This window comes from Nansenia antarctica (assembly GCF_963989245.1).
Source record: "Nansenia antarctica genome assembly, chromosome: 2".
Classification (NCBI taxonomy): Eukaryota; Metazoa; Chordata; class Actinopteri; order Argentiniformes; family Microstomatidae; genus Nansenia; species Nansenia antarctica.
The window spans coordinates 65,885,590-65,900,810 of NC_137675.1; the positions used below are offsets into that span (position 1 = coordinate 65,885,590).

General features: G+C 44.4%; 1 protein-coding gene across 1 annotated transcript; it reads right to left on the reverse strand.

The window, feature by feature from the left end:
- Positions 1 to 13,596: 13,596 nt before the first annotated feature.
- On the reverse strand, positions 13,597 to 14,577 carry LOC308150463 (4-galactosyl-N-acetylglucosaminide 3-alpha-L-fucosyltransferase 9-like; the record flags this gene model as incomplete). Its single annotated transcript, XM_080523290.1, has 1 exon — positions 13,597 to 14,577. The coding sequence occupies one exon, from the start codon at positions 14,575 to 14,577 to the stop codon at positions 13,597 to 13,599; it is 981 nt and encodes a 326-aa protein (XP_080379416.1).
- Between the last annotated feature and the right edge of the window lie 644 nt (positions 14,578 to 15,221).

Here is a 15,221-nt window from a genome sequence, read left to right on the forward strand (position 1 = left end):
AGTGGGTGTTACTGTGTTAAGCCCAGTAATAGTTTTTCTGCTTTGTGTAGCTTTGGAAGAAAAGAAACAAAGTTCCATCAACCAACCCTACACATACTGTATCCTCAAACTCCCCTTTTCCTAAGTATCTGCAAACATGGAATATGCACACAAATACAGGGCCTACCGTACAAACTTGTGTGGGAGTTTGTGAGAAATCCTCAAATCCTTGAGGATGAAGTGACGCTCTCAGACATTTAGTCACAAAGCAGGTGTTATGCAGATGAAAACTGATAGAGCCAATTGGCAGGGACAACTTGTTATTTTAGTGGTTTAGTCAGATGTGTGGTGGTCATGACAAAGCAGAGCAGCTTTTACACACTCAGAGAGATGATCAGAAGTGATTCCGGTTGCTATAGGAGCAAGGGCAAGCTTTACAAAGGGACATCACACCTACACACTAAGAACTTTTACTCTATGTTCTCCCAAGGGATTGACTCACTGCAGCACATCAACTCCCCCCTCCCCATCCCTCATTACCTCCCTCCTTCTCTCCCTCCTCCCTCCTCTCAGTCTCCATCTTTCTCTCTCTCTCTTTCTCTCTCTCCTCTCTTTTCAGGGTGCCGGTATCTAATTCTGTGTATGAAAAAGTGCCTGCAGTTCTTATCTGTTGAATATTTAATTTCCCCAATTTTAACAATTCCTCCCACCTCTCAGTCTCCATCTCTCTCTCTCTCTCTCTCTCTCTCTCTCTCTCTCTCTCTCTCTCTCTCTCTCTCTCTCTCTCTCTCTCTCTCTTTCACTCTCTCTCTCACTCTCTCTCTCACTCTCTATATGTTATTATTATAAGATGAACCTACCATAATAGCTACTTCCCTCATCAGTAGTCTTGTGTAGCCATACCTCCCCCTACATGCCCACAGACTTAGATACCTATATAGCCATAGATGATTGCTTATTGTCATGTGTGACATCTTTTCCGACCGGGTAGGACTATTTTGCAGAGAGTTGTTGCCTATGCCTAGCTCGCAACAATGAAGAAAATGGAAGAAAACCTGAAGTGAAACTGATCTAGGTATTCGATTGGTGTGACGTGTGGCGAGGCGTCACTCATTTCAAGCGGGTTTCCACTCCTTTGTAGCTACTTTCTGCAAATGATTTCACTGGGCTCTCCGAACTAGGAAAGTCGGGTCTCAATGAGGTTACGTCTTAAAACCCAATATTGTGGATCAACTCAACAGTACTTAGAAATGCCTCAGCTGGTGGAGGTGCTTGATACCATTCCTCAATCCATTCCATGCATTGCAATAATAATCAGAACAACAATAATAACAATCATAATAATACATGTGTTTTGTATAGGGCTTTTCTCAATACTGCATTTCATGGAGAGGACAAGAATAGATAAATAAATACAAAGTAAAACAAAAGCACAGTCAGTAAAAACAATAATAACAATATGCAAAATGAAAAAACATTAAAAACAATTAACCCGTCCTCCAACATTTGGCTCGACCAACCTCCACTGCTCAGTCTGCGTAGACACATGCTGTGAGACAAAACTTCAGAATCCCATCATCATTCACAAAGGAACAGAACCACATACAGGTACATTGCATGGTACAAAACAAGCTTAGAATGTCAATAGCTGTCAATGCATTCCACTTAGCAGCTGTATATCTTCATTGATGCTATTATGTAGTCAAATGAAAATCATACGATGACTTCTATGGACTCTATAGAGGTTTGCTACGTGTGGGTGTATGGTGGCCAAACCTTCATAATCACCATAATGATTAAAACAAGTGGAGAGCGGGCTTTGAATATTAATCATACATAAGGAACAGAACAGTGTAGCCATGCATCAGCAGTCTATCCATACATCCCTAGTAGAAGAGAACATATAGCAATCAAAAATGAAAGGGTTTTGAAAATCTAATTAAAGCATGGCCTCTATTTAATTAAATCACCTTTAAGATGCTCACAATTTTTAATTAAGCAATACATTCAATCTCCTCTCCATTTTACATTTGACCCTTAAGATTTGATCATGGTCCCCTTTTTAACCTGCAAACCATGTCCAGAGGTCTCCAGCCATAACATGTCTTCATATAACCGTTTATTTTTTTCGTGTGTATGCCAAACACCACCGACTTGAATTCTATCAGCCATGTGGGTAGGAAAAGAAGGAAGGGGGAGAAAGGGGGAGGAGGAGGAGATGGGGTTGAAGAGTCCTTTCCGCATTTAGGCCAAGTGGTGCAGCAGCCTGCAAAACATTCCAAACATTCCCAACGTTCCTGTGGGATTGGTCTGATTAGGAGCTGAATGAGACGGAGGGAAGGTGGGCTGTAGTCAATCTCCTGCAGGTCTCTGGGTCTCTCATTACTCTCTGATTGATCACCTACAGCAGCCACACCAGTCCACTAACTGCAGTAATAATTACAGCACAAAAAATAATAATCATTCCAACAAACACAAACACACACACACACACACACACACACACACACACACACACTCACACACACAAACACACACACACACACACACACACACACACACACACACACACACACACACGCGCACACACACACACACACACACCTCCGGCGACACCTGGGCTCCAGAGATTTGCTGTAAGTGAGGAAAGAAAAAAACATTGACAGTAAAGTTAGGTATTTGAATAGATTGTCTTATAATCACAACAATATACCAGTCTGTCATTTTGCGCAGTTACACCTTTTCTCCTTGAGAACTTTTGTTTGTGGGCGGTGTTGTGTTTTGTTATCTTTTCATCTGCATGATGCCTATTGAGAGCTCTAATGGTGATATTGTCAAGTTAATCTTTGCTCATTGAATCGTGCATTTTTATTTCATTAAAATTCACTGTGACAGTATCCTTTTGGGAGACCCAGTATGGTTGCGACGTGTCTGTATGAGGCACTAATTGTTTGCTCATTAGAAATACGTCAATTGGGTATTTGGCTAATTTCAAAGGCTTGTAGGGATGCAATTTCAAATTCATAATATTTTACTTGATGGAGATTCTTTTTTGTCATAGAATAAAAGCATTAAAGTGGAAATTATCAGAAGTTATACAAATGCATATACCTTTGTGGAAAAGATTGAACAATTTAGTTTAGGATTTAAAATTAATGTTCAAATACCTCTAGTGGTTTTTCCCCTGATTTGCATATATTCATAAGTGAGAACTTTAGAAAATGAATCCATTATTAATGATTGGCCCATACAGCTACGATACATCACCTGTGCCCCAAACACCACTAATTACTCATTCATAAGCCATAAATAAGCAATACAAATCAACCGCATATGCTGGCTTTGCTACATACTAATTACCTCATAACGCAACATCTTAATTAGTTGTGTTGCCTTCCATATGTTTCCAGTTAGTTGTGAGTAAAGAACCAGCAAGACTGTGTTTTAGTGTCACCTTGGTAGAGTGTGACTAAAGCATAACTAGAAGGCTGCTTACTGCCACAGCATGAAGAGATACACATGGACATTACCACAGGGCCTAATCTAGATCTCAACCTAATTACATTTCAATTAGGCTGGAGGCAGAACTATGCCACTTTGCACAAGCTCCTCCTGGTAAACCTCAGTCAACGGATGCACTTGCAATAGACAAAGGCTGATGTGAAAACACCAGCAAACATACGGAGGTAAACACAGAGGTCATCCATGCTAACTGGCTCCTGAGAGAGAGAAGCAGGCCTGAGCCCTGTTGGGGGGCTGCAGATGAGACCACCAGCTGTGAGAGGAGCCTCTGTGGAGCTCCCTGATGGAAGGTGGTGGAGCTGGGAATGTGGAGAATACAGGGCTGTGACTGGATGGAGCCTGGAGCGACTAGAGGCAGGAGGGGTGGGGGGGGTTTGGGTTGAATATCAGGGCCTGAGGGGCCAGCAGGGCCTGCCTGAGGTGTGATGAGGGAGCTAGACAGCCCTGAGGGGGGTTGGGGGGCTGTGGGAGGGCCCCCAGGTGAGATAGGGCCAGATTGAACATGTAATGGAAGGTAGCCTTAACACAGGTCTCAGATTCCAGTGGCCCTGCTGCCTGCTGAGCCTCACTGGTCTGCTCACACACACACACACTAATTAAAGGTTAAGCTGATTCCCCCCACAAACCAGGGAGCAGGGTGCGGACAACGGATACATAATTAAAAAGCCACTGTAATTACTAGGTTTCGGAATGCAATCATATGAAGAGCGTAATGTGAGAGAAAGAGAGAGAGAGAGAGAGAGAGGAGGGTAGATACCAATTTCGAGGACGAGCAAGGTAGCGTATGATGGAGAAAATAAGGAGGTAAGGAGATTTTTATCTAGTTTCTATTAAGTTGTGTTCAGCAATTTGGAATCTGATTCATCTGTATCTTACACATGTTGGTCCACACGGGGGACTTTCACAGTGTGACACAATAAAACACCAAGGGAATCAAGTGCAGAGGATTGAATGAATCTCAATGAAATGCTAAAAACATACAAGTGACTCAACGTACTGTATGATGTGGATGTGTATTGAATTTTTCTAGCAGGGGTTATGAAGCTAGAAAGGTAGCTCGTTTTCCAGGGTTTAGGTCACTGTTAATCCCCAGTGTGGTTATGGAGGTAAAACACATATCCGTGCTCATGCTCTGGAGAACGTTGTATTGGTACGCGGCTTAAACTCTAAGCAGCAGTGAAAGCTCCAGCCATTTCTTCCTTGGGAGAGTTTTTTTTTTTTTTTTTGCTCCACTGTCGTGCTGTTGGACGCGTGTATTTTGGGGATTAGTGGCTTAATCGACCTTGTAATGGGGAGATCAGAGCAGCGTGGAGGCATGGAGAGAAGTGCACACACAAGCGGATACACACATATTCTCATACAAACACACACACACATACACACACACACACACACACATTTTATATTCAAGCACACTCTCTAACGTACACATTTTTTACAGGCACACCAATGATAAAAAGAAAAGAAACATACTGTACCCATGCACACAAACGTGAAATAGTAAACCCAACAGCAACCTTCCCTCCCCTACTCACACCCCTACACAACCCCCATAGGTTCATACTGTATGAATAACTAATACATAAGTGACTGTACATGCAGTACATTTACTTTCTATACACCCAGTCAGTGGTAGTAGACTGCCCTCTCTTGAAGGTACATTAGTGCTCAACGTGTTGTAGTCTCAAGGGGGTCAGTGTAATGTTCTCTGAGCAATGAGGGGGTCTGGCTAATGCTTCTGTGGACTCTGGGGGTCAGCAGAGTGTGCTGTAGAGTGAGTCACCTCTCTTTCTGTGTGGCCGAGCATTTCACCTCACTCTCTCTTTCTGTGTGGCCGAGCATTTCACCTCACTCTCTCTCTCTCTCTCTCTCTCTCTCTCTCTCTCTCTCTCTCTCTCTCTCTCTCTCTCTCTCTCTCTCTCTGGGGGTTTGCCCATCTCTCTGTGTCCACCTTCCTGGTCCTCCCTAGGGGGGTAATCCCTGTGTTATCTCATATCAGCGGTAGTGGCGAGATCTGGTGCAGCAGGGATGATAAGATGAACAAACAGTTTGGATCATTAGAGCGAAGACATTGTGTAATCACTGCTCTAATCTCCAACTAATCCCCAACCGTCCGAGCGGTCCAGAGCAGGGGCCCACATGAGTCCACCCACCAGGCCACTACACACACACACACACACACACACACACACAGACACACACACACGCACGCACGCACGCACACACACACGCACGCACACACGCACGCACACACACACACATGCACACACACACAAACACACACACACGCATGCACACACACACAAACACACACACACGCACACACACACACACACACTCAACCTGAACTCTTTCCTACCCCCACCCAGTCCACTCTCTCCCTCTCGCCACATCCAGTTTTTTTGTTTGTTTCTAAACTAATAACAGACTGGGCGCACATGGGCAACCCAGAGGAAAAAATCAATACTCTCTCAGACAAAATCAAGATTTCTTTTATCCTGCCATTCTTTTTTTTCTCTTTCTTTTGCTTACCCTCTACTCTACCTCTCTCTCTCACACTCTCTCTCTCTCTCTCTCTCTCTCTCTCTTCTACAGCAACGGCTTCTTGATCTCTGTAGAGGTCCTCAGAGTACCATGGACTAGTCACTCCAGTCATAGGTCTTTAGTGGTACTCAACCTCTGAAGGTTGATCGATTAAAATAATACAATATTCTCCCATGACACCCATCTTGCTTCCATGACTCTCCTGACCCGTGGCCCAGCCCAGTGCATTCCCAGCTTCGTCTCTCTGTCATAGATCCAGGGGAAAGCTGCAGGAGGTCAGGCCTCTCCATCACACTCACTACATCTGCTCTCTGGGAGAACCTGGATCCCCCCCAGCTGTTCTGTTTTTGGCCCTTGGATAAAATCACTGCACCAGTGATGAAGGAGTGGAACTGGAGCCCAGAGAGGAAGACAACCAATCTCATACTGATCAGACTTGAAATACAGAATACAGAGAGAGAGAGAGAGAGAGAAGAGAGAGAGAGAGAGAGAGAGAGAGAGAGAGAGAGAGCATAGAGAGACCATAGAGAGACCATAGGAAGGAGAGAGATGGCAGAGGAAGACAGAAGATGGCGTCCTTCTGAGAGTGTCTGAGCCTCCCAGACTGGCAGTCTGTCCCTCGCTAATGGGAAACCCAGATAAAACACTGCTGTTACCAGGCATCACACAGATGGACAACAGTGACAGAAAAGGCCAGAACAGAGGAGGGGGAATGAGGAAGACGACTGGAGAGGAAGACGACAAGGAGGAGGACGAGGAGGAAAGGAAGGAGAAGAAGGAGGAAAAGGAGAAAGAGGAGGAGGGGGAGGGGGTGTTAACTTGCTGGCTGGAGTGATTACATGCTGGCAGGGAGTAAGTGACGAGACAGTGAGGCAAGGACAGGAGGAAGACGCAGGGAGGCAGATATAATGCGCCATTTTTTCTCTGTTTTCTAAAAGCTTTGGCAACACCATAATGCTTCTGTCATGCCAATAAAGCCTGTTTGAAATTAATTGAACTGACAGAGGCAACCAGTGAGACAAAGACGGAAGGAGAGTGAAAGGGTGAGAAGGAGAAAGGCGCCAGAACAGGGAACCGGAAAGCTCATTACAACCCAGGTTTTTTTTTTATAGATCTCTCATTTTGTCTCTGCAGTTTGTTTTATTTATTTGAAGTTAGTGGCTTAATGAGATCCCAGAGGTACTGGAGATAGCTGAGAATGAGGGAAAGAAAGAGAGAGAGAGAGAGAGAGAGAGAGAGAGAGAGAGAGAGAGAGAGAGAGAGAGAGAGAGAGAGAGAGAGACAGAGGGGGGGAGAGAGAGAGTGGGAGAGAGAGAGAGAGAGAGAGAGAGAGGGGGGGAGAGAGAGAGAGAGAGAGAGACAGAGGGGGGGGAGAGAGAGAGAGGGGGAGAGAGAGAGAGAGAGAGAGAGAGAGAGAGAGAGAGGGGGGGAGAGAGAGAGAGAGAGAGAGAGAATAGAGAAGGGGGATATAGACTCAGGAAAGGAGGGAGGGAATCATGCAGGCAAAGAAAGAAAGGGAGCCAGGAGAGAAGAGGAAAGAAAGACTGCAAAGAGAGAAAACAGGGGAAATGGGAGAGTGAAGTGAAGGGTGGAGAGAGGAGAGGAGAGGATAGGTAGGCGCTGTACTGTGATGCACCAGCTCCCTCTAAAGTACAGTCGTCTCTCTCTCTCTCTCTCTCTCTCTCTCTCTCTCACTCTCTCTATGGTGATAACTAGTGATTTCATAGCATTACAAACAATAATATTACAGTAATATTACAACAATAATAATACATTATTACAATTATAGTGTGACCTGTTTGGGCAAATAGTAATAATTATTATAATAATCATTGTTTTATTTTTATTTTTATAATTTGTTTATATTATTATTATTATTATAGCAAGTATAATTGCTAATGGGTAGATACACACATACATACATTATAAACAGAACAAAACTACATTTTATTTAGTTTTAAAGTTTTCCTCATTCTGTGGCAGTTATTAACAAATCTGGGCAGCAATATTTGCCATTTATCTCTCGACCAAAATTATTCTTAATTTGTTGTCATCTGTAGATGGGATTTCATTTCTATACTTTATCAATGAATTGATTAAGATAATGATTAAGATCATGTTTCATAGTGACAGATGAAGTGCATCTGTGTCTCTCCTGTCCTACCACATACACACTCTTCTTTGGGTATTTTTATGTGCTCCAATTGGTGGTTAGTAAGCCTCTACTTAGCCTCTTTCTCTCTCTCTCTCTCTCTCTCTCTCTCTCTCTCTCTCTCTCTCTCTCTCTCTCTCTCTCTCTCTGTCTCCATCTGATAGATGGAAACTCAAACAGCAGGGATAGAGAAAGGTGCTCTCAGCCTCAGCCTCAGCCTCAGCCTGACTGTGTTGTGTGAGTATTTAATGAAGCCTAATGCAGATCCCGTACCCCACCCAGACTCAGAGGGATTGGCCACAATGCCGCGGCACCCGGCCAGGCCTTTGTGTGGAGCAAGAAAACAGATGCCACATAAAATGCCCTGGCAGGGGGTTTGTTTATTGATTCATTTGTTGTATTTGCTCGCTTTAAACAACGCTGCTTTATTGCTCAGTCAAATGTGTCGGTTGTTTGCCTGTGTGTGTGTGTGTGTGTGTGTGTGTGTGTGTGTGTGTGTGTGTGTGTGCGTGTGTGCGTGTGTGAGTGTGCAAAAAACACCAGCATAACATGTTGCAGGTGTATGATTAAACTGCACAGTTATCAGTGCATTTCTGCAGGCCTTCAACCTTCTCTCCTATAGTTTTGAAGAGTGGAGAGGCTCCTGGGGTGCTTGTGCTGCTCTGTTCATCTGAAGTGGAGGACACAGGCAAAGATCTCCTCCAGAGAGATCAGATCAGTCCCTGGAGGGACTCATAAACATAATCCGCCTATTTTAATTTGACACCAATTGCACATAATAGAGAGGAGTCATTCTCTCTCCTAATTGCACTTGATAAAGTGGATCAGCACCATGAGTAATTTTGTTCCTTTTTTCACCATCAGAATCCGTCTCCCCTCTTAGCTTTTTTTCTTTTTTTCTTTTCTTCTTCTGTTCATCTCTGAGTAATCGACTTCCTCTCAGACATCGTCCACCTCCTCCATCTCAGCTCCCACTCCCCATCCCACTCCATTGTACTGCTCTGCCTCTAAAGTCACCGAGGTTGATAGCTGTCTCATAACTGTCAAGCCGCTCACTTTCCCAGAGCGGTTTATTGGTAGATGCTGGTCAACCTTACGCTGCTTTTAACTTTCTCTGGAGGAAGGTGGGGGAGATGAAGGGAGTAATGAAAAAAAAAGCAACTGTGATGAATTGAGGCACCATAGGGTGCAAAAGCAAGCAGTGTGGCAAAGAGGAGGAGAGGAGATTGGGGGGGGGCATTGGAGAGGGAGAAGGTGTGTGAAGAAATGCAGAGCTGTTGGGATTGGAACAGCCGAATCAGCACTTATGCAAACACTCCATGGCACGAGCTAACCCATACACACAAACACACAAACACACACACAGATGCACGCACGCACGCACACACAGACACACACACACACACACGCACAGACACACACACACACACACACACACACACAGACAGACACACACGTGCGTGCACAAACACGCACATACGTGCACACACACCCACAGAGAAACGCACACACTCACACAGACTCACACTCACACACACACACAAACACTCACAGACAGACACACACACACACACATACCTGTAAACAGCCACCCTGCATGTTTTGTCGTTGTGTAGCTGGGAGTATCTTCCATATCTGTGTGTCATACAGGGTGAGGTTTGCTCTTGGAACAGAGACTCCCTGTTGCGCTGTGAGACTATTACATGGTCTAACAGAGCTTAACTAATAACCTGGATGAGATCATCCAATTCCCACTTCCTCTCCAGATCATCACATATCACAGGAGCTGTGGCACTTCTACCCTGTCGCCTCTCTTTTCCTCCCTCCCTTCCTTATTTCCCTCTCTCCCCCCTTCTCTCCCTCCACTCCCTTCTCCTTCTCTCCCTTCCTTCCTCCCTCCCTTCCTCCTTCTCTCCCTTTCCTTCCTCCCTCCCTCCCTCCTTCACTCCTTCCTTCCTCCCTCCCTCCCTCCCTCCTTCTCTCCCTTCCTTCTTCCCTCCCTCCCCTCCTTCTCTCCCTTCCTTCCTCCCTCCCTTCCTCCTTCTCTCCCTTCCTTCCTCCCTCCCTCCCTCCTTCTCTTCCTTTCTTCCATGTCTCTGATTCTCTCTCTAACCACCAAGACTCCTCTATAGGGCTACTGATCATGTGTTGCTCTTGGTCACTTGACAATCATCCACTGTTTGTGTTTAGTTTGTTCCCTTTGGCTGTTTGTTGCTGTTAATCTGTTTGAATATCTGTCACGCTTTCCAAAAGTATTCAGTCCAAATTTACCGTCTTGGTGGTTGAGCACACATCTGTCTCTTTTGCAAATACAATTCACAAAATCAAATGCCACCGATCCCAGGCCCACCCCCTCCCTATCCCTGTTTAAATGTGTGTGTGTGTGTGTGTGTGTGTGTGTGTGTGTGTGTGTGTGTGTGTGTGTGTGTGTGTGTGTGCATGTGTGCATGCGTGCGTGCGTGCGTGCATGCGTGCGTGCGTGCATGCGTGCGTGCTCTTTCATCTGTTCATTCATTTATGTTTGTGGTGTGCATGTTGGTACAGTACAGAATGTGTGTATGTGTCTGTGTGAGTGTGTGCTGGGTGGGTGCATTGTGTTTGCTATGTGAACAGTTGCATTATTTTTCTATCTGTGCTTTTGTGTTGGCGGTGATTGAATCAATGATATTGACTGACCTGAGCGATAAAGAGAGATGACACGTGAAAATCCTTGTATTAAACAGTGTGGTCGTATTGACTTTTTAATGTTGCAATTGTACCAACGCAAAATCTCTTAGTGATTGTGTTTTAGATCACATACTCAGACAGTGTACATTCTGAAATGGAGCCTTCAAGGTTTTGCTTCAGTGCATTCTGGGACACACAACGGACCCATAACAACAACGCCTAGAGACGGAGTGCAGTCCTGTTCTCTTCACAATCAAAGAAGCATTTACTACACTAACAGAGGAAGCTCTGAACTACAGTTAATAGCCTATGCATCTACTTTCACCATCAAATACCCATACAGATACAAGGAAGACAACAGCAGAGTGGGATGACATGGGATATGAAACAACCCTCTTCAGCCTTTGTTTCCCTATGTGTTGATGTGAAATCACGACTCCTCAACAACAACAAAAAAAACATTCACTATTAGAGATTACTCTAATGGTGGTTATAAATATGACAAATACCTGTCAGTTTGCATAGAAGGGGTGTGTTTTAGAGTGGGGGGTCTTCTGGTGGTCTCTAATGGAGCACCATTAAAGGAATCTGTAGCACCAGTCAACATGGCCCAATAGTAGGAAGGTCCTTCCACCATCTGTTGTGGTTTCACCAGACTGAAGAATTTAACACTAACATCTCTCCCGCAGGCAGAATCCCCCCCACCCTCTCTCTCTCTCACACACACGCACGCACGCACACGCGCACACATGCACACACACTCACGCACATGCACACGCACACGCACATGCACACGCACACACACGCACGCCACACACACACACACACACACACACACACACACACACACTCCCGTCAACCATCCTTCCCTTGCCTCAATCCTCCATTTTTTCCCTCCATCAACTCAGTGACACTCAGCAGTGGGCCGTGACATTACACAAAAACAGAGACCGGGAGGCGGGGGGGGGGGGGGGGGGAGTGTCAGGGAATCAGAGGGAGTAACACACAGAGAGAGGGAGAAAGAGAGGTATAGAAAGAGAGTGAGTGAGGGGGAGAGAGAGAGAGAGAGGGGGGGGCATGGAAAATGGAAAATGGAGAAATGGGGAAATGGAGAGGGGAAAGAGTAAGCTGCAGTGAGGGGCCAAGAAAAAGATTGAGAGCGAAGCGAGCAAGTGGTGGAGAGTGAGAAGAAAGTGAGGGACACGTGAGTGATTTCCTCAATGTCAGAAGGCGACATGGGGACCGCTGCTGCTGGGGGTGAAGGAGCGGTGAAGCAGACATGATGGCCTACAGATCTGATGAGGGACTGATCCCCTGGAAAGAAAGGGCTCAATAATTCAAAAGGGAAGCGGAAAAGACAGAGGCATGAAGACAGGGTGAAAGAGAGGGGGCTTGGATGGTTGGCATCCATTTGTAAAGGACAAGAAGGAGTTGTGTCAATCCCTTCCTGGTCACCAATCCCCTAAACAACACCTCTACCCTAACTGTGCTTTTACACGTCAGATCTGCCAGCGCACGTCCAAGGCCTATGCCTGTATTGTTGGTCCAATGGCAAGATTCTTGGCGCAGGTACCAATACTGTGAAATCTGTGGTGCTTTGTTCTCAGGTAAACTCAGCACATCACTTTGGAACAATTTAGACACTCTGGCAGCTGCACAGTGAGGCCACAATCACCAACGCCAGCCTGCAGTGCAGACACAAGCAGAGGTATTATACACTTATGAAAACCACAGGCAGTCAATTCAGAAACGACGTCCTCCTCGCATGTCTCAACCCTGGAGTAAACGCTATATCGTCTATCTCACCGTACATCATGACAACATGCCAGTAAAAATGAAATGGCATTAGTAAAAGCATGGAGATAGAAGCAGAGGTTAGTGGTAGGTAGAGTGGACACTGCCTCACACAAAATCCTAAAAGAAATGTCAAATATTCAACATCAGTTTCCATGATCTTAACATCCCAAGTAATGTAATGAAGATGTAATCTACTGTTGGGTATAAACTAAAGAATAGAGTGTATTAAAAGCAAAGGTTTCTGTACAGGTGAAGCCTGCAGGGAGCATAATAGAATGGGTTATGGTTGAGATAGAGGACAAAAATAAGAGTTCTTCATAATGCAGTAGTTTTAAATTAATTTCTAGGGGCCACATTCTATTCTCAACATTTTAAATACTTGAAGAAAATTTGGAGTTGTTCATAAGTCGGATGATTATAGCCAAGCTAATTAGTAGCTGGCTTCAATTAAGCATTAAGCAACAAGATAATCTTACCCATATTTCTCCAACCTCTAATTTCAGCCCAGATATTCATTTATATGACAAATGGTATTCATTTTCCCACATACATAAATATTCATATCTTGCTGATTGAAATGGTGTTTCAATAGACAATGAACAAAAATACAGTGGTGTTGCAATGCTCTCTACTGGTCAGGAGTAGAGTAGATATTACAAAAACCTTTCTCTCCCTCTTAAGGCCGTCATTGCATACTGCACTGCTTTAAAAATAATAATCAATACCAGCCTTGACTACATACAACAAGATTGTTACTGGTTATAACACCCTATTACCAAAGAATACATTCAATGAGCTGTTTTGGCGCTTGAAAATTATTATATTATTACACCATCATTAGTTTATATAGATACTAGATGTTTGGGGGATGTATGAATGTTGTGTAACAATAAACTATTATTGTTCTATTGTACATCATCACTGACTATAGGATCCTATCTGTGCATTGTTTTTTCTCCCCAGAACCATGTGTTCAAGTCCTGAACAGACTGGGGCTCCTGGTGGCGTCTGATGTAATCACAGCTGTGGCAGGCGCTCTGCAGATAGACGTGGTTGAGGCTCACACTGTGGTTCTTCTGCCAGTTAAAGTACTTGCGGTACATATCGTCATTGTTGTGCAGGTAGTAGAGGTGTTTAGCCAGGGCCTGGGGGGATGGGAAGTCCTCCACATGGATGAAGGCATCTCCAGGGATGAACTTCTCATAATTCTCTCTGGACGGGCCCATCACCACGGGAACGGAGCCCAACATGAGAGCATCATAGACTTTCCTGGTGATGTAGTCTGTATGGATGGAGTTCTCAAAGGCCAGGTAGAACTTACAACTGGCTACAATGGTTTTGTATTCACTATTACTGACAGATTTGTGGGCAGCATCCCCATACAAGTGAATAGGGCACCATTTGCGTAGGAGATTGTAGTACATCACTCCTTTCTGTTCTGGTTTCCAGTTGTTCACAATCCAACAGACCCATTTGGTTTTGTTAGGGACAAATACCTCATTCTCTTTGGTCTTGATGATGGACCCAAATGACACGTTGATATCTCCATCCTGTCTGTAGCTAATGGTCAGATTGAACAGATTCTTCAAGCCTGATATTCTCTTTGTGTTAGAGGGTGATAAAAAATTCATCCACGCCCATTTCTGGAAGGAGGGCCGTGGCGATTTGGGTAGATTGGATAAATCTGATGCAATTTCTCTGTGATGGATGAGAACACCATCTGATTTACTGTAGAGCTCCCTGTCAGCCGTTAAGTGACAGCCACTGATGTTGAATTCTGAGCTGCAGGAGTTCAGCTCAAATGGATTTCCAAACGGCCAGTGCCAGACCAGCACTGTGACATGCTTAGGCCTATGCCCTGTGTTGAATATCTCTGGGAGGTCTGCAAGCCAATGGGAAGACCGTGTGTTAAGCATGTAGGAGGTTAGGAGGATGGCCAGCAGGAGAACACCTGTCAAGATATAGCGAAACATTCTACAACAGGAGCATCTCATAATCTGTCGAAGAGAGAGGGGACAGTAAGTATGTTTTTCAGTGTAAAAAACAGAAACTCATAATTCCTCTTAAATTTGGATATCCCAAAACAAAAACAGATTTATGGCATTTGCAACAAGACACAGACATTGCACTTTTAGTCATGGAAAAGTTCATATGTCAACGTTTCGTGACACTGACACTTTAAAGGGGCAATCTGGGATTTAAACAACAACAAAACCATCTCCCTACTACTTTTTGGGTAAACAGCTGAGAGATGGGGCTGGAGAAATGTAACCACTCTCAATTTCATAAACAGAGTTAGGGGACTGATCATCCATGAGATCAACATTATAGTTTCAACCATGCTTTGGAGTTATACAGTGTTTGTTTACAACCAGTATAGTAAAATACGTTTATATTTTAGGTTGATGGGTTACGACAGTCTAACTAATCTCATGAGGCATTAATAAGTTATGTTGGCTATATACCATTAATTGAAAAGTTGTCCCAATCCCAGATTGCCCCTTTAACCAGAGATGTTCTATATTTAGATCTAATTAGATATTGTAAGGCTGATGATCAA